Source organism: Rhinolophus hipposideros (assembly GCF_964194185.1).
Source record: "Rhinolophus hipposideros genome assembly, chromosome: 3".
NCBI classification, from domain to species: Eukaryota; Metazoa; Chordata; class Mammalia; order Chiroptera; family Rhinolophidae; genus Rhinolophus; species Rhinolophus hipposideros.
Genome location: NC_138049.1, coordinates 72,230,966 through 72,253,342, shown reverse-complemented (window position 1 = coordinate 72,253,342; position 22,377 = coordinate 72,230,966). Strand labels below are relative to the sequence as shown.

General features: G+C 33.2%; 1 protein-coding gene across 4 annotated transcripts in view; it reads left to right on the top strand.

Moving 5' to 3' along the window:
- Positions 1–22,377, top strand: part of MYO6 (myosin VI) — a 136,976-nt gene extending 114,599 nt beyond the window's left edge. Inside the window, exons 24-36 of one of the 4 annotated variants that reach the window (XM_081044204.1) lie at positions 204–294; positions 1,139–1,289; positions 3,075–3,283; positions 4,105–4,183; positions 5,083–5,243; positions 7,368–7,394; positions 7,955–7,984; positions 10,823–10,861; positions 13,693–13,796; positions 14,761–14,892; positions 17,368–17,394; positions 19,960–20,178; positions 20,711–22,377. In XM_081044204.1, the coding sequence (XP_080900330.1) occupies positions 204–294; positions 1,139–1,289; positions 3,075–3,283; positions 4,105–4,183; positions 5,083–5,243; positions 7,368–7,394; positions 7,955–7,984; positions 10,823–10,861; positions 13,693–13,796; positions 14,761–14,892; positions 17,368–17,394; positions 19,960–20,178; positions 20,711–20,910 (1,469 nt within the window). In that variant the 3' untranslated portion in view covers positions 20,911–22,377. The remainder of the gene's footprint in view (positions 1–203; positions 295–1,138; positions 1,290–3,074; positions 3,284–4,104; positions 4,184–5,082; positions 5,244–7,367; positions 7,395–7,954; positions 7,985–10,822; positions 10,862–13,692; positions 13,797–14,760; positions 14,893–17,367; positions 17,395–19,959; positions 20,179–20,710) is intronic. The other 3 variants (XM_081044205.1, XM_081044206.1, XM_081044207.1) reach the window with 3 other exon arrangements.

Genomic DNA, 22,377 nt, shown 5'->3' with positions numbered 1-22,377 from the left:
TCTAAATAAAAGATAAAATTGCTCTTAAAAAAAAAGTATTAGGAATTAAAGAAATGTCAAACTTCCTGATTTTGATACCTGGAATAATATGTTCAAGATTTCATGTTTCTTGGAGAATTATTTCATGAAAGTGAGTGATTTTTAAAACTACTATGTGTCTGATTTAAACTGAATGATTTTCTATCGTTATATTTTCCTCTTAGTGAAAAACAAAATAAAATATCGAGCTGAAGCCTGCATTAAAATGCAAAAAACTATTCGAATGTGGCTTTGCAAAAGGAGACACAAACCTCGGTAAGACGAACAGTACCTAAAGAATGATATAAAGCCTAGTTATCGAAATATAAAATGGCTATAAAGTCAGAACGAAGGGCAGTTTGGATACTCTAGAGTTTTCTCTTTTTGTTTGTAAAAAGATATATTAGTCTGTTATTGTATTATTTATTTGAAATTAGTTATTTAATTCATTACTTCCTTAATTCATTACTTCCCTCATTCTACAAAAGGATTTGAAGGAGCTTACAAAAATATAGACACTATAAGAGGTTGAAATAAATGGTTGAAAGAAGGTCTTTTATTTTGATTATTTTAGTGACTTGAGTTTTTTGATAAATGTCATATTGATACTGTTTTTAAAAACACCTCATTAATATTTTCACGATAATTTTCAAGGGTATCTGTAAGAATTATATTGTGTCACTGTAAATTTAATCTTATTTGCTTTTATTATTAATTTACTATTGTTATTATTACTCTTTAAACTTGGAGGTTTGAATAACTGTTAATCCTTAACACCTTTTCAAAGAGGTTAGATAACTCTTTCAAGTTCTTCTATAACTTGAATTCTCATATTTTTTAGTGTAACTATAGAAGGCTTACATCCTTCTGGCAGGCATCAATGTTATTTACACCCATATTTGGTTGTTTCTTTTTTTATCCTCACCAAGTTATCTGAAAAAATACTGAATAATATGAAAACAGAAGTGAAATATTCTGGTTAGCAATATGTTCAGCGTTTTATTAAAATGAAAAATCTGCCTATTTTATTAAAATGAAAAATCTGCCTTTATTAAAATGAAAAATCTGCCTATAGCATTAAATGGTGAAATTAAACTCTGATGAAGCATTATCTTTGCAGCATTGATGGCCTGGTTAAGGTGGGCACACTGAAAAAACGACTTGATAAATTTAATGAAGTAGTGAGTGCACTGAAAGATGGAAAACCAGAGGTGAATAAACAGGTCAAAGACCTTGAAATTTCTATTGATGCTTTAATGGCCAAAATTAAGGTATGTAATTTTAACCCAAATTACTTTGACTTTGTATAATTTAATATCTTTTGTTATTGTTACTGAAATTTTATATGAATATATCCTTATTTTTTTTTTTAGTTAAAGTTTGTTGGGGTGACAATTGTTAGTAAAGTTACATAGATATCAGGTGTACAATTCTGTAATACATCATCTGTATATCACATTGTGTGATCACTACCTAGAATGAGTTCTCTTTCCATCATCATATATATTTGATCCCCTTTCCCCTCATTTACCTCCCTGCCCCCCCTTACCCTTTGGTAACCACTAAACAATGTCCTTATTTTTTTAAGGAGACAAAATGCTACAAATGTTAAGTCCCAATGATGGCAAGAGATGCTCATTATACTACTCTTGCTACTCTATATTTGAAATTTTTCACAGCAAAAAAATAAAAAAAGAACACAATTTTTATGCAGTTTCCTCTGTTGCTAGGAAAGATTTTCCCCCAAAAAATAGTAAATAAAATACTCTGTCGGTAAATTTTTGCATTATCATTACTAGAGGATTAATGCAAATTAATTTGTTTCATGTTTTTGTACTTTGAGAAACTAATCTTTAAACTATAAAAGTAATGTAATAATACTGAAAATTTGGAGAAAAACACCGAAAAAAACCCCTTAACATACTAACACATTTAATTGTTGTTCTATTGCATATTTCCCTTCCGGTCTTATTTCATATGCACATATTTTGCATAGTTCTTATCGTAAAAGTACATTTAATCTGTATCCCTATCATTATATCGTAGGCCTTGTTCCTGTAATTACATTATCTTCTTATGGGCTGTATCATAAATTACTTAGTTGTTACGAAAATTGCAATTAATTTTCCCCCAAGTTTTGTAGAAAAAAAGTGAGCCTCTTTTTTTGCAATTGATTTTAATTTATTTGATTACTAGTGGGATTGAAAATGTTTTCTGTATGCTTGTTTGTTAATTTCATTCCATCTATCTCTTCTTCTGATATCTTTTTCTGATATATTTTAGGGTCTTAATGGTTTTCTCATTTAGTTTCATAAGTCAGTGCAGTTATGTGGGATATAAAACCTTAACGTAAACCTTTTATCATATTTCGTGCAGATATTTTATGTAGACAGTAGTCAGTCTTAGAGGTAGAATGGAGAAAGAAGATCAAGAGAGGCATGAAAATGCTTTGGATATATTTAGCCTATTTTGCAAATGTTAGGAGCCATCCTGTTTATGTGGTATTAATCAATTAAAATCAACCCAACCACATTTGTTGAAGACTCACTTAGGAAAATCTTCCAACAGTTTTGGATGTATTCAATAATATCTTAAATGTTCCTGAGGTACTATTTGAAGATTATTATTAAGTATTAGTAAACTGACAAAATAAACTAGTCATTCCTTAAAAAATAATTTTTAACTACAATGTGTTACTTTGTCCACAGTACCCCCTTAGATATCTGATTACTTGATTAATAGGAAATAGATGTAAATATTGTAAATATTGTATGTAAATATTGTATGTAGAGATAACTTTAAAATTTTTTGAATATTTTAAATGTACAAACAGCATAATAAAGATAATGGGTTTATTGCTTACCAACTTTTCTAGTCTTTGCTATATATGTGCATATGTGTGTATGTGTGTGTGTGTGTATACATTTTTTGTACTATGGTAAAGGCATATAACATTAAGTTTACCATCTTAACCATTTTAAAGTGTGCAATTCAGGAGTGTTAAGTATATTGACATTGTGCAACAGAAGAGATAACTTTTTTTGGTTTTTTTAAAGTCTACTATGATGACAAGGGAACAAATACAGAAAGAATATGATGCACTAGTTAAAAGCTCAGAGGACCTCCTCAGTGCATTACAGAAAAAGAAACAGCAGGAAGAGGAAGCCGAAAGGCTGAGGCGTATTCAAGAAGAAATGGAAAAAGAAAGAAAAAGACGTGAAGAAGATGAACAACGTCGAAGAAAGGAAGAGGAAGAAAGGCGGATGTAAGTCATTCACATTGTTGGTTTGAATTGGGACCTAACAGAATAGTGAATTCTTAGTGTTGTTGGTTAACTAATATTCTTATTTTTAAAAGTCATTCTTATTTTACAATACTACAGTCATTCACTGTTTGATGATGGGGATATGCTATGAGAAATGTGTCGTGAGGCGATTTCATCATTGAGCGTACATCATAATTTACTTACACAAACCAAGATGGTTCGCCCTGTTACACACCTAAGCTATGTTGTATAACATCATCGTGTATGTGGTCTGTTGTTGACCAAAACATTATTATGTAGCTCATGACTGTAATTTTAGAATAAGTTTGAAAATGGGGAAGAGCTAATATCACATAAAATAATTTTAACTGTATTCTGAATTTTGTTTAGATTCTTACACCTGGAGACTTCTTAACTTGTTTTTAAGGTGATGGCTTGTATATCATATTATTTTACAAGCTAGAAAAGAAGCACTTTTACTTTTCTGCAGTTTCATAACTGATAACATTTTGAAAGATTGTCAAAAGTTGTTTTATTGGAGGAGTAGAGGGAAGCACATGTAGTCACATCCTTACAACAAGGTTTTATAATCAAGTTATCTAGAGATGTTAAAGATTATGCAATATATTTGTTTTGTTTCAGAAGAATTACTGTCAGTAGAGGTAGATTTTAGTTTTTTTCAAAATAAGTTGATAAGGTATAGGGCCAGGACGTTAATTTGATCCCCATTCTGTAATCTTTGTTTATGAAGAGTTAAATTGCCTTCTGAAGGATTCCTTATTTTCTGTTAAATTTTTTAAGAGTTTTCTATTTTTTGTTAGGAAACTGGAGATGGAAGCAAAGAGAAAACAAGAAGAAGAAGAAAGAAAGAAAAGGGAAGATGATGAAAAACGTATTCAGGTATGTAATGATTAGACAATCAGACTGAATTTCTATCATAATAGAATCTTCAAACTTATAAAACAGAAGAAGTGAAAACAAAATCTTGATTTGTTAGGTAAACTGTTAATGGTTTGTTCCAGAGATGAAAAGCAGTTTCTGAAGTGGTGAAGGGAAGGCTCTTTGGGTCTAGGAAAGTGAGTTCAAATCTGGGCTCTGTCACTGACAGAAATTATGACGTTGCACATGCCACAAAGAGTGACTGTGGGCCATAGTTTTCTCTCTGCAATGGTGATAATTAATAGTTGTGAGCGTCAAATGAGCTAACACATGTTAAGAATTTAGAACAGTGCTCAGTTCAATAAATATTAGTTTGCGTTTATTATTATTATACCTAGGGGAAAGTCAGATGAACATTTACCTAAAACATAATTTTTTAATATACTCCAATTACACAAATTATAAAATGTTATTTTATAACTTTGTAGATACTAGGATTAGAAGGCTAGGATTAAGATTATCCCCTCACCCCTATTTTTTAAAAAGTCCATGTCTGAGAATAATTGGTCATATATTTGTGTGTCTGTTTCTCTTGGCTTTCATAATTTTTTCTGAGCACAGCCAACGCTTTAAATTCCTGACATCTGCTTGTCTGATGTTGGTGTCTATCTAATACTGAGGATACTCGTCTGATATTTGGGATACTCATGGTAATAGAATGGTGGAGCTGTGGTCTCTCTGCCTTCTGTTGGATTTGGAAAGAGGAATCATGGTATAGAAGAGAATAGAGACAGAGATTTCTGGTTAAACAATACATATTCCATAGTAAAGAACTTGTATGGAACAATTTAAGTAGTAACGGGAATGATCAAGTAAACAGCTAGAGGCGCTTTGGTGGAATGGCTTTCTGTCCTTGGCAGGCAGAAGTAGAGGAGCAGCTGGCCCGACAGCGAGAGGAGGAATCCCAGCAGCAAGCGGTTCTGGAGCAGGAGCGCCGGGACCGGGAGCTGGCCCTGAGGATTGCGCAGAGTGAAGCGGAGCTCATCAGCGACGAGGCCCAGGCTGACCTGGCGCTGCGGAGGTACTGGGTCGCTGGGTGGGCTGGAGCGCTCTCCCCGCTTTCCTTAGCTCTCTGCCTCTCGTTTCAGTCTGAAAGGAATAGGAGAAAATCATATTCCTTAGATCCTGATATATTTTAAGTAAAATAATTTAAAAATTATTTGTATCTGCCTTTATACCCAATTAAAGGAAATAATTGAATTTAGCAAATTGTTAAACTGGTGAAAAAACAACTGGTATTTCAGTTCATGAGTACTTTGTTAAGAAAACATCTCAACTTTTACTCTAAAATTGTCAGTATTACGTAAAGGGTAGACATCTAATTTCTAAATACCTTCCCTTGAGTACTGGCATAGAAATCAGTGCATATATTTTAATCGTGTTTAATACATTTGAGATTGGGATTTATTATTTTCCTAATGCAAATTAAAAAGCTATATCATGTATCTTAACATTTGGAATGAGGAGAAATTTTATACACATGCACAACCCCATGTTTCAGAATAGATTTCCCTTTCCAAGAAGGAAGGTTAATCACAATTTGAAATATTTGGCTCCTCAGGTTTCTGAATTTTCTCTAACTGCTATATGTTATTGGGGTGTGGAGAAATATGGAAGTTTTTACCAAAAATTGCAGGAAGATTTTAAAATAATAGAATCATTTAAAAAATTTAGAATGTAGAAACATTAGTCATTTGATTATTTGTAAAATCAAAGCAAAACAAGTTTATGGGGTTTCTTTATATGTTTGTGTGTATGTTCTGTATATATTATGAAACACACAGATAGATATATGAAACCATGCTTTTCAAAATGTCCAAGTACTGTTTATGACAAAATATAATTAAAATACAACCACTAGAGGTTGCTCTTCCCTTGTGAAAGGAAAACACTTGGTTCATATTGCAAGGCAGTGCTTAGATTTTATTTAGCTGAAAACAAAGATAGGGAAGGAAAAGTTGTATGTTAAGTTGCCCTTATACTTTTTCTAGTAAGTGATTATGTTGGGGAGCTCTGGGGCCTGAATTATATATGAAAGTATATGATATTTAAATAAACTGAATAGGCTTAGCACACACGAGGTATAATAATAATTGTTAAGCTCTTGGGCTTGAGTCCAGTATTGGAGCTCTTAATTAACATTTCACTACAGTTCAGATATTTCTGCCTGTCTGTGGCTTTTGTAGCAGCAGACTCAGCTCAGCTGCTGTTCCGTCCCTTCCACCTGTGTTAGCTTGGAATGTGTGGGAGCTTTTATGTATAACTGACCAGTGGCTTGGCTAGGCTCTTAAATGAACCAAGCTATTAGCGGCTATCCCTGATGTGTGTGAGGAAGTTCTGCATCGGACAGAGTTGTCTTTATTATGGCTGAAAGTCATTTCTAAAGCGCTCATTGATGGAGTCATTATCAGTATTCATTGCCAAGCTTTGTGTGTAAGTATTTGAAATATTAAGCTATAAACCAGTGTCATTCCATCTAATATGTACAAGATACTGGCTCGTATGTGGACTCCTTCCTGTCCTCAGAAAGGTGCACTTTTTCCACGGTGAGTGGTCTCAGAGAAAGACTGGACCATTTAGGACCTTTAACATCAGTGACAAGTTAACCTGTGATTTAAGGTAAGCAGAATTAACTGTAGGTAATGGGACCCTACTAAACAATTAGGTGATATTCAAACAGTTGTAACTTGAAAGGCAGAAGAGTTAGTTTTAGTCCTCCTCTGGAACAGGCCTGGAGATGCTGTCCCCACCCTCTGTAATGCTCATTTAAGTCCTTTCTGTCAATTCCTTTTCCAGGAAGCTTTCGCTGTCCCCCAGGTCCTGTGAGCTCCTTCCCATTCTGAACCTCCTGGTTATTTTATGCTCTGTACTACTAGCAGTAGCACTTTACGTTATGGATGATATTCTGTACAGATTTTTTATGTTTGATAATTTTATCTTACTCCATGGGCTATAACTAAGTGGTTTTGAATGTTTATTTTACCTTTGTTAGCACTGAATTCTTTTCTAACAAATTTGTGAGTAAGAACTCTCTAACCCTGTTCTCGTGTATAGCATGAAAATGTTGTTCTTGGGTTCTATGATGCATTAAAAATACATGTAGGTGGATTCTGCTGCAATAAACAATTTGAAGTTACTTTTCCAGCTTGGATTCCCGTCCAGTGAAGTCTAAGTGAGAATTGTTTTCCACATATGTAACACGTTTTAAAATATGATCTCAATCAGTTACACATATGATTCTTGATGCACAGTGATGATTTCACATTACATGCATGCCTTGGAGGTATTGCGAGTTCTGTTCCAGATCGCTGCAATAAAGTGAGTCATAATCTTTTTGCTGGTGGAGGTCTTACCTTCAATTTGTAAAAACATTTGTGAGGTGCAATAAAGTGCAAAGCACAATAAAAACGAAGTATGCCTGTACCTAACATTATAAAATAATATCCAGATTCTATTAAAAACAAACAAGCAATCCTCACAACGTATAAATTTTCTAATCTAGATGTAATATATTTGCACTTTTATTTTCATTGAATGCCTTTTGTTCTAATGATTTTTAATGAAGATTTAAAAATATTAAATTTCTGAGTGATCTCACACATAGATTAGATAAAGATAATGGAATGTTTTAAATCAGTAAGTAAAGTCACTGAAACATAAATGTGGCACAATCCAGATTTTCACAATTCAGAAATGGTTGTGATATTAACTAAAATGTATTCTTTTTCACAGAGTTGATGGAGCAAGACCCAAAATGACACCGTATGTCATTTCCCTTTTTAAAACTTGATTTAGTCATATAACCTTCTTTTACTAGGTTGTGGATACTTTTTGGGAGAAACAGTTTTCTCATTGAAGTAAATTTTAGTAAACAGAATCCCATTCTTTTTTTTCTTTTTTTTTTTTTTTTGCCTGCAAAAATGTTTAATGCTCTTGTTTGGTGTTTAATGACAGTAGTTTATGATTTCGTTTCCTTCTTTGAGTTTTCTAACTTTGTTTAAACTTTAACACCCATTTGTTTTAATTGTTCTCTACTTATGTCTTTATAGAAACAGGTGTGGAGATATAAACAAGAATAAATAAAGTATTTGAGTCATGGAAGATAGCTTAGTTTTCAGCGTATATGATAGTTTATTCTATTAATGCCTAAAATAACTCATAACCTGAAGTTATATATACAATGCTAATTTTGGTGCTAGTGTATTTTTTTGTTATGAAAATCTTCCCACAGACAGAGAATCTAAGTAACATTTGGGATATACCTACAAAATATATATTTGCTTGTATTTTATATATATGTTAAATATATAAAATTTTGAATTATATATAAAATCTGAATTTTAACAGCTTTCATGACCCCAACAGTAATGTTTATAGTGATGGTTCTCAATTCTGTCAGACTCTAATACCAATTGCAAGTGTTTTATAAATGATGTAAATAATTCTGTCCAAACAATACATAAAAAAGAAAAGCACAACAATGTATAGTAAAACAATTATTTTAGTATGAAAGTGGTCACAACTGTGGGAAAATATAATCAAGTACTTAGATATTTATATTTATACTTAGAATCACAATGAATGCAATACCTACAAATGCAAATTTATATACAAATGTTACATCAGTCAAGTAAATGCCATGAAATTGTGAACAGTGCTTTGAACAGTGCTTTGTAAAGTTCTGAAAAGAGTTAATTACAATCTCCTCTGATTATACAATAGTTGCATTCCTAGAAAAAAATTTGTGACTATTGAAACCATGGGAAAAAAAGAGGTTTTTTTTACATGTAAACTTTGTTGACATGTAAAAGTATATGTGTATGTGCATTTCACCTCAGTGTGTCAGGTGGACATGTTAAAGTCACATGGGCATGGACAGCTCTTCCTTGTGCAGGACATTTGGCATCCCTGACCCATCACCTCATCAAATGCCAGGAATGCATTCTCACGACATCGCTGTTTACGACGGTGCACCAAACACTTTGAAACTGTCACTGATTGAGTGCCATAGCCCTCCTTCAGAACAACTTCTTTGCAGTTACCATTTGAGCTTGAATTAAGCCCTGCAGCTGATGTCTAAGGTCAAATTGTGAGCATTCGCACGTAGTTTGGGAAAATTGGTAAAAAAGCAGCTGGCTGCTAGAACCATTTCTATCCAGTATAGTTTGTGTAGCTCCTAGAGCAGTAACATAGGGTCAGGTGAGATACTGACTCTCAGTAGAGATTGCCATTCAGTGATGTGTTGGGGCATACAGAGAAATCTCTATATAGTCAGTAGACCAAGTAGGAAAGAGCTTTGAAAAGCCATGAATTCCCTTGAAACCTGCTGTGGGAAAAGAAATGGAGGAGACTTTGGGAGAAAGAGATGCTGTTTTTGGCAAAAACAGATGCTCTTAGATATTAAGATAGAAACCTTGAGGTAGGGTGATAATAGAATGAAAAATAGTTTTCAAAATCATGCTGAGTTTGAAAGTTAGAAAATTCTGACTAGCCTACAGAGATTGATAAATATATCACTAAGAGGTAATTTCTTTAGATTAAATTTGTGTTTTTTACTTTGTATTTGTTATCCTTGATCATCAGTTTTGAAAGATTACTTTTTCTCTGCCTGTGCTTGCTTGGTTAGACCTCTGTCAGTACCTAATCTTAGCCAGCGTTCATTACAAGGAAAGAGAAATACAGGAGTCCTCCACTTCCTTATCATGAGGGCGTCCAGGCATCTTGGCAGGCATCGGTGCAGCTGTGCCTTGAAGCAAGAATACCCGGTTTCTTTCCTTATGATTTTTACTGATTTGTAAGATTTTGAGGTTTTCCAGAGTCTGATGAATAGAATGAGTGAGAAAATGGTTAATTATGAAGGAAGAGAGCAAAGGACAGGAAAGTAAAATAATGGAGTTAGCAGAGTGTTGTTGAACATGATGAAACATACATCCCATTTCACAGAATTAAACAAATATTGAGAAAAGTCACACTCTTCTAGGTAGTAAAACTAAGTTTTTACCTTTGGGAAATATTTGTCCTTGAAAGGTCAGAACACTTCTGATCTTTAATTTAACAAGTACTTGATGCATTTGGATTCTTCTGTTTTTTAAAGCATGCTTTGATTTAGCATTTTAGAACTTTGAATACATCAGACTCTTATTTAAATTCTGGCACTACAAAATGGGTCAGCTTGGTTTAATGCCATTATGCGTTACCTATTATTTACTAAGCAACCCCAATGCAAAACCCTTGTGTAGAATCTATGTCCTGCCAAGTTTCCTGTATGCATTTAGAACATGCTGATTATATTCTGTACATAAAAAAAAAAAAAAACAAACCGCAGAAGCATGGCTCTCATGTGATTTTATCTGAAAGCTCCTACTGCAAAAATGAAGTTCAAATGCCTTTAACTGGATTTAAACAAAAATTTTACTGTATTTTATAGATATAAATGTTGAAAAGTATATTATAGACTTTTATGAAGTAAAGTAATAGTGAGTGGTTAATAAATCAACAATCTTATTGAAAATATAAATTTTATTTATATCTTTAGATATTTTAAGTAATTTATATAGGTGTTTTTCACATAACCATGTTGTATTATCATTTTCCTTATAGGGAACAGATGGCGAAAGAAATGTCAGATTTCTTGAGTAGGTTAGTGCAGTGTAATCTGGGGAAATAAAGTGTCACCTCAAAATCATATTTTTAAATTATTCTTTGTTGTTTGGACCAGAACCTGTTATAGGAATAGGCTACTCTTTCCACGTAAATTTTCTGTACAAGAAATATCACTTTACCCTCACATAGAAAAAGGTAAAAACCAGTGTTCCTCCAAATTGGTGTTTCCCCATGGGGATCCCGTTGGCATTTTGGATGGAACTATTCCTTGTCAGTAATACTGACATGCTTATCACTAGCCCCCACCAACGCAGTCTCAGTAGGGTAGCCCTTCCTCTCACTCTGACAGACTGAGTATTGTGAAATTTGCCCTGGAGGGTCTGCTGCCCACTGCTGGGAACCACTGCGCTTAGTTGAAGGGAGGCAAGTAGAGGAAGAGTTTGGCTGCTGAGGGCCTCTACACCACAGAACATGGTTTAAATACCACTGATGTAAAAATTGAACCACCAGAGGGTATAGCTTCCCAGCAGGATCTGGTCCATTGCCTTTATAAGTAGATATCAATCAATAACATTTTAACTGTTGATTTTGAAGTTAGAGTTAATTGGAGGTGTAAAGTTAATATATTTTTCAAAATCAAAAGTCGATTTTGTTACTGCCTTACTGTATCATCAACATGATTGTCTTTATCACAGTCTAATCAGTAAATTTGCACCTTTATTTTACTATTTTAATAACTTCAGAGATTGGAGGGGGAAGCACTTAAATACGTTTTATTCCTGTACTTCTTAGGAATGCTGACATATTTTTTAGCAGGTGTGTTTTTGTTGGCGGTTATAAGAATGAAAAGTTAGTAATAGTAAAACCAAATTTTAAGCAATAACAATTTGAACTCAATGCTGTTATTTTTAAAAATATCAAAACACACTGTATGTATATTGACACCTTCTATATTTTCTGACAGCTATACAACTATGTACTATGTAAATTCGCTTTCTCTTTCCAATGAGAACAACAACAAAAAACCCATAATAATTTTCAGCTGCTTTCCTAGAAAAGACTCTTAGAAGAGCTAGAAAGAAAAGAGAATTTTTTGTTAGTTTATTGAAGGATGGTGTAGGGGTGTAGAAAGAAAAAACAGAATATGTATTTCAATAAATGTTACAGTATAATTTATTGTTAAGGGTAATAGAGAGACCTTGCTGACACACAGCTGGCTCTTTTGGAGCAAAGCAATTAAGAAGAGAAAGCAATGTGGAAAATTGCCAATCATGCAGCTTATTATGAAAAGCCTAGATTCTGCTATAAACCTAAAACAGATTTTAAACACAAAAGAGCAGGAAGGACTAAATGGCCACACATTATTCTTTAACCAGGCTTATATGTGTCTAACATTTTTTAAGTTATGTTATTTTTTATTCTTTAAAATGAACGCATAAATAAGTCTTTTAAAGAGGCAGAATTACCTTATTTATTGTTAATCTTAATATTGAAGGAGTAATTTCCTTTATTTCAGGAAGAAGGATGCATATTTTCAATAACATCATCTCATTAAATGTCTGTGTCTTGACTGTCAAGATTGCTCTTGTCTTTCAAAATGTAAAATATGAGAAAAAGTAGCTCATTTTCCAGTATTGTACCTTGATCGTCCCTCTTTAAGAGGAAATGGTTTCCGAGTAGTGGATGATAAAGGCGAAATTCCTTATGTGACACCTGAGAAGCAATATTTTAGTTCTTTAATATGTAGTTCTTTTAATATTTGTGCCATCTTCTTTTCATGTCTTGAAATGTGATGTGTTTAAATTCCTTTGATACGTTGAACTTAAAAATCCACTTGCAGGTTATTTCGAGTGTCTGCTTTCTGGCTAGTATAATCTTCTGAAAAATAACGTTCGTTACTACGGAAAAGAAATTGTTTGCCATTTTTTTCTGACTAATTACTTCAAATTATGTATACAGAGACAAGTCTTAAGCCCTGGGTAGCACTGCCATGAGAGCTGAATTTATCCCATCTTATTTTAAAATTTATTATTGTTGTATTTTATATTTTATATATATTTTTAATTTTTTAAAATTTATTTTCCCTTTCCCCACTCAGATGTTCCTACTACACAGGGCAAGATACAACACTTGTGCCCTTTGAAATTTATGTTATCTGCCTAATTTACTAGTTGTCATAGTAGTCACTAAATATGGTATGGTTTTATCTGCTTGTAGAAATTTTCTAAGTTTTCTTTAACAGTGAAGCAAAAAAATTACAGGAGTTTCTAGAACCTAACAGCTCTGTGAGCCTACCTTTAACGACTAATGCAGTGGGTTGCAGTTTAGCCACTTACCTGGGGACCCTGTAGACACCAGATGCCCAGGGAGGTTCTGCGCCAGTAGCTATGGCTGGAGCTTGGTCATCTGTAGCTTCCAAAAGTCACTAGGTGATTGTACTGAGGTCTAAATGGCTCAAAAACCCCTAATGTGCTACTAATGATGTTTCACATATGCTGAGGATTTCTTTCCTGATTTTGAGGAATGTATATAAATGTATTTTTTTAGCTTTAGATGTTCATATATCTATCAGTTAGAACACTGAAACTGAAATCTGGGAGAAATCCATGGAACTATACTAGAATTTGGGAATCAGAAGTTCTGACTGAAAACCTAATATGGCTATTAAATGGCATACTGAAAATTTTAATTTACCTGGACATCCTATAGTACACCGTTCGTAATTTCATCTGTCAAAGATTAAAAATTATTATGTTTTTCTAGTAGTTATTTCCAGTTTTTACACTTATGCTCACTGTCTTGGCTCTTTAGTCAACATTTCATTCATACTTCTAGTTTACATACGCCAAAATATGTAATAATTACAGAGGTCCTGCTGTACAAGCCACCAAGGCAGCTGCTGGTACCAAGAAACATGATCTTAGTAAATGGAAATATGCAGAGCTACGTGATACCATCAATACCTCTTGTGGTAAGTGTATAGAGAGAATGAAAAATGGGAAGACTCTGTACCTGACAGGTAATAAATACTCAGATTGCGGTGGGATTTTTAAAATTTTGCTATAAATCAGTATAAGCCATTCTCTTTGTTATAGTTAATTTGAAATGCAGACCTAATTTTCTCACAAAGCTAAAAGAAAGACATACTTACTAAATTAAAGCCCTTTTGCCTATATCTTGCCCTAGTTCAGAAAGGAAAAGCATGGAGCAGTTATAGTTTGGGCTATGTTAATGACTGGCCCTTCTAATGTTATTTATAATAAATACTTATATATCAGACTCTTTTGGTCTATGAATGCAAAGTAAAAAATGGCAGTTCAGTGCTTTCTTTTTAAAACTATTTTTCTTCCAATGGAAGAAAGTACAGTACTATATCAAGAGCATCCCACTTGTAGTTATGGTCTTGATTAAATCACAGTGTTTGAATTCAGGACACTATGACTAGGAACTAAAGTGTCATAACTGTACCGAACTTCTTACTATGTTCTTTCCCACCTCTCTGAGTTTATCTGTGTAATTGCAAACAAAAATGTGTCGCATGTAAATCTAGCTTGTATTTGAACACAGTGACTTTTTATTCTGTTGTCGTGGTGTGTGCCCTTGGACAAGTGACAACCTCTGTGATTTAACTTTTTTATCTATAAAAGACCCATTTAGTCCAGGGTTCTTGTGTGGAGCAAATAAGATAATAATAATGCATAAGAAAATTCTCTGTAAATATAAAACATAATGTTACCACAAAATGCTCATCTTTATCAATAATTAGCTCTCTTTTGATTTTGTACTATTAATTGAAAAATGAAAACTATATTATGTGTATATTATAAATATGTACATGTTAATACCACAGAATAGTTATGTTAGAAAACTAAATTAAGATGTTCCTATTTATTTATCTATTTATTTATTTATGGTTCTTTCTATGTAATAAATAGATATTGAGCTCCTGGCAGCTTGCAGAGAAGAATTTCATAGGAGACTAAAAGTGTATCATGCTTGGAAATCCAAGAACAAGAAGAGAAATACTGAAACAGAGCAACGTGCTCCAAAATCTGTTACTGATTATGGTAAAAACAAATCTGTACTTTTGACTGTTCCAAAGTATGTATGTGTGTTTTTTTTTTTTGACTGAAGCATCAAAAACATTAATTTTGTTACTTTGTTATGCAAAAGGCAGAGTCGTATACTTGGAATTGGACAATTGAGCAGGGTAGACATAACCTAGTGAAAGCATGCACTGGCTTTAACATTAATTGAGTATACCTGTGATATATGAGTTGTAATGTCAGTCTTAAAAAGCATTAATTGGAATTTGATTTGTTCATTTTGCTACCTTTAAACTGGCACAATTTATTAGCTTAATTCTGGTTAATGTCAAGGTGACAGCATATTAAATGTCTTTTAAAAAAAATAGGGTATAGTAGTCCCAGTGCTTGATAGTGCAAGGATAGTTTAGCAATTCATGACCCATGTTGACTTAGAAAATGAGCTCTCAGCTATATTTTGCATTCCTCACTTTCCTCGCAAATCAGGGTTTGATTCAAGTCATTTAAATGATGGGATTTCAGTGTTTCTAAGTTGTTGCAAAGAATAGATTGAGGGCAATATTAATAAAAGAGACGTTAGTGCTAGTGATCGCTCTAGGGGTGTTGTCAGTCGGAATATAACAGTCTGGAAGGGTAGTGAAATATCCCCTGCGACTAAGAAATGGCAAGTGGAAGGCCCTCTCAACAATGATCTTCTTGTGACCCCCCACTCTCTCCTCCAGTTTAAAAATTTGTCCCTGAGAATTGAAGATGACAGGATGATTCTATTACCTGTTCACTGTCTACCAAGTTTCCAAGCAATTACTTTTATAAAAATGGCAGTGGGCTGTTCTTTTTAGCTTTAATTTCTAATCATGACCTTTAGCTGATAGGCTTTCATTATCTTTTATTTAGAAATTGATAATATCTGAATGATTGTACTTCTTAAAAATAAATTAATGTTGCATATGCATTTGGAATGAGTATACAAATACTTCTTGTATTTTTAATCCAAACCTACCTTGATACTTACTCATCCAACTTTGCCTCAAAAGGAGCTAATAATACATGGCTTACCTTGCTGATTCTAAAAGGAACAAATAAAAAAAAAAAAAAAAAAAGGAACAAATAATACATGGCTTACCTTGCTGATTCTTGTATTGTTTCCATTCTTAATGTGTATGTATGTATGTATGTATGTGCACACACATACATACATACATACACTATTTGGAAGAGCAAAAGAGTAGAATAAGAAAATATTCCAAGTCCTATCCAGGTATATGAACAAATTTAGGAATTTTATAATTTTATGTGAGCACACTCCCCATATACTGGGATGCCAAAAAAAATGTATACACGATTTGTATTCGTCTTTTGTTATTGGTATATATTGAATATTACAATTTTTATACAGTTTTTTCTTTTCTTAGAATGTGTATACAATTTTTTGGCACCCTCTGTATATAGCCTTCAAAGAATTTGATTATGGGCCTTTTAGGGGCGAAATTGTAATTTCTGCTCTGAAATGTACTTTCTTATTTTTCTGTTTTTTTTTTTCCTCATGTAAAATTCATTCTGACACAGGAGTACAGGTACAAGGAAAGGTGAAGAGCACCAAGATGCTTAACAGTTCAGTTGAGAAAATTCTAGACTAAGGTGGTTTCCTAATGGAGCAGATAATCAGCCTTTTAAAAGAACTTCTCTGTAGTTTACTATCTGGAAGGATTAGAATTCGTTAATTCGAGAAAATAATGACAAGTTATGATGAACACAAATATAACATATTATTTTTAAGAGTAATACATTGACAAATCATGGTAAATGCTTGTAATTAGGAGTTGGGATCCTCAAACGCTCTTCCAGTGTGCTGTTGTACTGGCTGAGCTTGCTCGCCTCACATTTACTGCGGAGAGAGATTTTCAGAAGTAACGTTGGGGGCAGTGGAAAATTACCCAGTAAAGCTACACAATATTTAGTTGTTTAAAACAATGACTTGGGAAAGTAGCTTTATTTCATGGTTCCTAAAGTAAAAAGGGCATGTGTTTAAGATTTAGATCATTTCAAAAATTAAAACAAACTGTGTATATGTAAATAGGGCAATGCTTTGTCGCTAATGCATATAATTTTTTGATGAATTTAGAATTTGTCTTCTTCTTCTACAAAAATTCTAGTAATGTTTTAAAGGTACTATAATGTCCATTACTAAGTCATTGTGTTGGATTTTTGTTTGGATATTACTGTGTCCCAAATTTACAAATGAAGTAACAATTTTTAAATGTTGGTCCTTTTTATGTGTCTAACAAATAGAATTTCCTAAAACATAAGCAAAATACTTTTTTTTTTTTAAATAAGAAAGCATCCAATTATAGGTAATTCTTAGAATATTTCACTATGGATATGAAATTTACTTGTTACCACCTCAATTGATGAGAAGGCATTATAAATGAGAAGAAAACTCACTTAACAGTTTTTGGCATTTTTATCTTTTCTTCAACATACAATATTTGTTCACAGATTTTGCACCATTTTTGAACAATTCACGTAAGTCAATGGGTGGTAACTCATGAGCTAACTGGAAGATGGGTTAAAATACTTTATAAAGTACTAATTTCTATTAAACATTGTTTTGCTACAATTTTAATGAAATTATAGTATATTAATGTTGGTTTATCTGTACTAGACACTTAATTTGAGATGATGTTTTCATTCGGTTCACTCCAAAATATATATGCAGAATAAAATTTAATTGTTGTTTTTTTTCAAATTACTTCCTTTTAAAAATAGCATTTTAAACTGTGAATATACATAGTTCTTACTGTAGCAAAACTCTGTCTTAATAAGCAACTGAGCTTTTAGAATAAAAACTAACTTGAGGTGCTGGTTTCAGACACCATCATGGTTTAAGCATTTCTGTCCAAAGAGATTTGAGTTTTGTATGATAATAGAAATACAGGTTTAACAGGATACCACCTAATAGGAAGAGATTATTCTGTTACTTTTAAAGCTTCCTAAAATGCATATTTTTGATAACAAAAACTTTGAGTCATCTTAATGTACAGTAAATTTCTTCTCCAATCAGTTAAGCAACAGTGATTTGACATATAGCAGGTCCTCAAATAACTTCGTTTCATTCGTCATTGTTTCATTACAACGTTGATGAAATACCATAGGAACTTAACTCTTGTTGATATCAATTAGCCTGTGGTAAATTGGTTTCGTTATACATATGTCATTTTGCTTGAAGTCGGTAAACCTATTGACAACATTAAGTAAGGACCTACTGCAATGCCATATTTATTTGCCACTAGTGGGACCTGATTTTTTTAAGTGCTTCTAGTAAATTATAGGGCTACATTTGAAAATTATTTCATACTTTTGAAGGTAACATGATTGAATGTGAAAGAAACAGTTGTTTGGAAGATTAGCTTTTAACGTCCATATCTGTACTTTTCCAGATGGATATTTGTGTCAGGCTTCCTTGATACAATTTCAGTTCTCACATTAGTAGAAAAAGCTATCAAAGAGTTTATGTTGGGTTTTTAAATTTTACCCAATGTATTAAGTTACAGGAGACTGTTATTTTAAAGAAAAAAGGTTAATCTGATGGTTAGCTGTCAGTATCGTAGTAAGTTTCCTATCAACTGGACATTGAATCCTAATTCACTGCTTAAGATAGAAGGAAGGGTTTTTATTTTTTTCCTTTTAAAATGTCTTAGTTTTGAGTTTTGGGTGTATTTTCTGCAAAGTAGGTAATTTTTAAAACTTAAAATGGAAACACTGAGCTGTAAGTAGTTTTGGGGGAATAGGAACAAGAGAATACATAAGCTCATCTGTGTTAACATGCTAAGGGTGATGCGGCTTTTTAAAGTCACTAACAAAATGGGGCATCTTTTTCATTCCTTTGTAGGTATGGTACGGCTTTTCTTTTCTAACTGCTTTTTGCTTTCTCTGCTTTGCACAGAAATAAATTCAGCTGCTGTAAAGCTTTTGCTACTGGTGTAAAAAGTAAAATAAGAGTATTTTCATGCTTTCAGTGTTTGGAAATTCTTACAAAAGCCATGTGGCTGTTCTTGATTTACACATATATAATTTTTCACTGACACTTAGCTTTTCAGTCAGATTCTTAATTGAGCTGAAGTAAATGGTTGGTCCACTTTGAAAGTTGTGAGTATAAAGTGTATTAAACAGATTTACCAAAATTATATGCTGAAGGTGTAGTCATTGCCCCAGAGAAATGTTTATATTTGCAGTTAAAATAAAAACATGTTTAGTAATTAAAATTGAGCAAGGGAAAAGAGATTAATATGAAGGCAATGCCCAGTGCTATCAGAAAAGCAAGGATTTTTTTTCCTATTGCAAAGAGAACCAAAAATTTTCACTTATTTAAATTGATTTTATTCCAAGAGAAATCTGATTTCATAGTAAGTAAATATCTGAGGAAAAATTCATGCTTTTACAGTTTTTTTTTTTGGTCGTTGTTGTCATGAAGTTATTTAAAAATTATTCCTAAAATATTTGTATTATCTTGGCTAGTTTAAATCACAAAATTGGCAAAAGAAAACTTTTATGTCTTCCTCTTTTCTGAGGAAATTGTGATTAAATTCACAAATATCTATAGTCCTTCAGATTTGTGAAATTACTGTTTGTTTTATCATAAACAGTCCCGCAAAGTTATTCTTCAGCCTTCATTTGAACTCTTTGGAGGAAAAATATAAGTCTAGTAAATAATACCAGTTTGCTTTCCTGCCATGGGAGTTTATTTTAGGTTATAGATACAGTCGTTTGTGGAAATCTGGTAGGGGTTGGTTATTGTTGTGGCGGCTGCTGGGTGGTGGGGGTGGTGTGTGTGTGTGTGTGTGTGTGTGTGTATGTGTGTGTGTGTTTGTGTATGTGTTTGCAGTGGAAAGTTTCTTTAGGGAAAGAAAATTCTAAGAAATCACACTCATCTATGGGCAATTAATTTTAACATTTTGTTTAAAATTTACAGTTAGGAATCCTTCTCCTTCCTTTTTTTTTTAAAAAAAAAGTGTGGTGTATTTTAGGATTAAAGACTGCTTTTGTTATCCCTTGGGCTGCTGGTGTAACTCTCCTTGTTCTGCGTAATAGCTCAGCAGAACCCAGCTGCTCAGCTTCCTGCCAGGCAGCAGGAGATCGAAATGAACCGACAGCAGCGCTTCTTCCGCATCCCATTCATCCGCCCTGCTGACCAGTACAAAGACCCGCAGAATAAGAAAAAAGGCTGGTGGTATGCTCATTTTGATGGACCATGGATTGCCCGGCAAATGGAACTCCATCCCGACAAGCCACCCATCCTTCTTGTGGCTGGTGTGTATGATTCACATGAAGAAATTTTATAAAGCAAAAAATGATTATAAACTCTCTGAATGAAACAGTCTAACATGTAATGTAAGAATTCATTAAATTTCCGGGTTGAGGGATGGAGTTTTGTAGTTCAGTCACATTTTCAGTTAATTGAAGATTAACTTATTTACAGTGTGCAATCTCTTGGATTAATTATATCCTGTAGAGCACATAGAAACTTGTCTGTGTCCTAAGAACCTTTTCACTGGTGTTTAATCAGTTATGTAAATGGTTTAAGGAGATGTAACATTTTTATTAACCCTGATAATTTGTTTGACCAGCTGTAGTGTTAATACATTTTGAAAGGGTCCTTGGTGGAGGACAAATTTTAGTTGTTTCTGGTGAATTTATTAAGCACATTTCAATCTTAGAGGAAGATTATAAAGTTTTAAAAGTTCTCAAAATCTATGCGAATTGCTAGATGTTTCAGGAGTAAAGTTTATAATAAACGGTTCTGAAAGAGATGTGGTAATTCTCTTATGTCTCATCTATGCAGGTAAGGATGACATGGAGATGTGTGAGCTGAATCTTGAAGAGACAGGCCTGACCCGAAAGCGAGGCGCTGAGATTTTGCCAAGACAGTTTGAAGAAATTTGGGAACGCTGTGGAGGCATCCAGTACCTTCAAAACGCAATTGAGAGCAGGCAGGCTAGGCCCACATATGCAACGGCCATGCTGCAGAATCTGTTAAAGTAGATGTTGCAAACTAACCTTGCAGCTGGGAGCCCTTTCTGTGGTACTAGGTAGGGTGTGTGCCCCAGAGATGTAACCCTTCCACGGTCATGTTAGGATTACTTATACCAACTGAATGGATTTTATTAATCATGGCTTTTCGTTAATTTAAGGTTAATTATGGTAGTGATTTGGGGACCTAAAAATTATTGTCCTATCCAGCTGTAGCTATTAAACCTCTCCTTATTCTAATACTTGTTACACTTGGACAGATTCTGACATGTCTCATTCTTTGCCAACAGACTACCTTAACTCCATCATAATTGTTCACTAGGAAAAGAAATTTTTAAAAATATTCAAAATACCCGATTTTTAAGGATGGCTCAATACAATATAACTGGAATAATGAAACCTTGCTTAAATTTTCTTACAAAAATTAAGACACTTAAAATGATCACGGCACTGATATTTTGATATGAAAAGCTATATGCTTTCTTTACTCATTTTTGCAGATATTCATGGAAATTTCCATTAAAGGTGGAAATTTTTATTTTTCCCCTCCTTTGCAGTGTGTCTTAGTTTGAGTAAAGCAATTCACCTGATGTCCTAGCATTCTAGAAAGAGCCTTAACATAATTGATGTACTTTGTAGAAGTACTCATAGCATCCTGCACAGATTTATTTTTCTTCTCTGTCACGTTGTGTTATAAGAATATTTTTCTTACATTCCATGGATAAGTAAAGGAAATTCAGATCATTTAAATGCTTGAGATAACTTTTGTTTCATTTAGAAAAGGAAATAGGTTTTAGGTGGCACTGTGGCTTAACTGGACTGAATTTAAATATCTTCATCTCAGTTGCGATGTTTGCATCAAAATCTTGTCCAAGTTGTTTCATGTGATTTAAGCTAGTGTTCTGCTTGAAAACATCCTGTTTTTAAAAAATTCCTAGTGTCTTTTTTGACCTTTAAGATTTTGGTAATTGTAGAACTGTTTTATAAGCTTTGTAATTCAAAAACCCTTGTACTTAGTAATTGCTTGTTTCAAATAACTGGTAATTTAAAAGAAAATTTTCTTTGTGTGCTCTTAGTTTTGATCAAATGTCAGCAGTTACTATCCTAATATTTATGACTTTTATATTAGGAATTTGGAAACAAAGATACATAGAGGAGTTACGTTGACATAATCTTAAAGAGTCTTGTTTCTATTTTAGAATAAAATTAGAAAATAAAATTATTCTCTGCACTCCTTTTCCCCTCTGATTTTTAAAGACACTAACCTTTGAAATCAGTTTTCAGTGTTTGTTTTCTTTTCCTAGAAAGAGTAGCTCAGTTAGGAAAATATTTCCCAGCTGATTACATGAGTGCTTGTGAGCCACAGACACTGTTTGCAGAATTGTTTCTCTCATGTGTCTTAGTACAGAAATATGTATTTATTACGATGCTGTGCAAATGATTGTCTTCTATTAAAGAAATTAAACTGTCCTGTCTGTG